The 1,941-nt window shown below is 36.5% G+C and overlaps 1 protein-coding gene across 3 annotated transcripts in view; it reads left to right on the top strand.

Annotated features, from left to right (window-relative positions):
- The window catches only part of LOC103462259 (tryptophan 5-hydroxylase 1-like), a 12,658-nt gene that overhangs the window by 4,729 nt on the left and 5,988 nt on the right, over positions 1-1,941 (top strand). For all 3 annotated transcript variants that reach the window (XR_001776434.1, XM_017303898.1, XM_008404933.2), the window contains 4 exons: positions 706-841; positions 939-1,065; positions 1,197-1,292; positions 1,442-1,575. Coding sequence is in view for 2 of the 3 variants with exons in the window: in XM_017303898.1 (XP_017159387.1) it covers positions 706-841; positions 939-1,065; positions 1,197-1,292; positions 1,442-1,575 (493 nt within the window). In the remaining variant the exon portion in view is untranslated. The remainder of the gene's footprint in view (positions 1-705; positions 842-938; positions 1,066-1,196; positions 1,293-1,441; positions 1,576-1,941) is intronic.

The raw sequence follows: 1,941 nt of genomic DNA, 5'->3' as shown, positions 1-1,941 counted from the left end.
TTTTTTCTTTACATAACTGAGCGAGATAGAATATGTATGCTTAAAGTGAAAAGATTAAATAATAAAATTAAATTAAACATATAGAGAAAAAAAAGTAGGAATATGGAGTCATCAACTCAATCAGGCAGCAGAGACCGTAGCTTTAAAATGGTATCAAAATAGTTCTGCCAAAACAAGTGAGTAACGAACAAGAGTTAAATTACAGGAGGGTGCATGATGACATTAGTCACAATTCAGTGACAGAGTTGTGACAGGCGAGATTTGGGGAAATTAACCCTAAAGAAAACTTTAAACTGAAAGCTCATTCAGTTTAAATGATTTTGACTGTGATTCAGACAAAATCACACTGAATTTTTCTGAATATTTTATAAGTACATAACACTAAAAGCACTAAAAGTAACTTCATTTTTTCTTCTTCTTCATTTTTTGTCTATATTTTGAGATCATTGCTATTTTTTTGCAACATGTTACATTTTTTTTAGTTTCCTTTTCTTTCCTTCCAATAATATTTCTCCATGCGAACAGCGTTAATTAACTAAACTAAAAACTAATGTTTTTAATAATGTTTTCCTATATGAACTTGCAAGTTCTCTTCTGTTTTTCATCTCCTCTTGTATTTAGTAAGTGTTTGTGTTTTTGTCATTTTCTGTGTGTTTCTGTGTATTTCTGTATATTTCTGTGTATTTGTGTGTACGGTGCAAACAGAACGCTCAGGTTTCAGCATCCGGCCAGTAGCAGGCTACCTCTCTCCAAGAGATTTCCTAGCAGGGCTCGCTTTCAGGGTGTTCCACTGCACTCAGTATGTCCGTCATGGCTCAGAGCCTTTGTATACACCTGAACCGTGAGTACACGCATACACACACATACATACAATGAGTTTTTAACTCCTATCTCATCTGTTGTGGTGCAAAATGTTTGTCGATTCATGTTTCATACAGGGACACATGCCATGAGGTGTTGGGTCATGTTCCTCTGCTAGCAGAACCCAGCTTCGCTCAGTTCTCCCAAGAGCTTGGTTTAGCATCGCTTGGTGCCTCAGATGAAGATGTGCAGAAACTTGCCACAGTGAGAATACAAACTGTGTTTCTAGCCCATTTCCAGCCCATATCTTGTGACTTTAAGGACTTGTACAGATGTTCTACCCATTTTAGTGCGATTTTACATTTATTTGCATGTTCTGTTCTCTGGTGTTGTAGTGTTATTTCTTCACGGTGGAGTTCGGCCTGTGTAAGCAGGATGGAGGCCTGAGAGCCTATGGAGCTGGGCTCCTATCCTCCGCTAGTGAACTCAAGGTGACTTTTAAAAGCAGATGTTGCATTGGCTCAACTTTTTAAAAATAATATTTTCCTGATTAAATGTTCCTAGCTAATATTTCTGTACAGTTAGTACATGAAGTGTGGGTTTAGATTTCTGACCTGATAAAGAATCTGTCTGGTCTCAGCATGCTCTGTCAGGGGAGGCCAACATCCGCCCGTTTGATCCCGTGGTAACCTGCAACCAGGAGTGCATGATAACCACATTCCAAGAAGTTTACTTTGTGGCTGAAAGTTTTGAAGAAGCCAAGAACAAAATGAGGCAAGTAAAGGGATATTAACATACCAACGTAGAAGGAAAACACTTTTTAAAAACATATAAATATATCAGAGTGTGCCTTGTGTTTTATATTTAGCAGTAATTACAACTGGAAGTTCTTTTGGGCTTTTTTTAGCCACCTGCTCTGAACTGACATGATGTTAGTGGTGTTGATTCAGGACCCAAATCAAGAAAGGCAGAGGAATGGAGTAAATGGATTTAATTTAATTTAATTTAATTTAATTTAATTTAATTTAATTTAATTTAATTTAATTTAATTTAATTATTACTATTTCTGAAGGCAGTTGGTTGCTTTTTGATTGATCAGAGATAACTATATATATGTGTGTGTGTGTGTGTGTGTGTGTG

The sequence above is a fragment of the Poecilia reticulata genome, linkage group LG3, assembly GCF_000633615.1.
Source record: "Poecilia reticulata strain Guanapo linkage group LG3, Guppy_female_1.0+MT, whole genome shotgun sequence".
Classification (NCBI taxonomy): Eukaryota; Metazoa; Chordata; class Actinopteri; order Cyprinodontiformes; family Poeciliidae; genus Poecilia; species Poecilia reticulata.
Note: the sequence above shows the minus strand (reverse complement) of the source record. Positions and strands in the feature narration are given on the sequence as shown.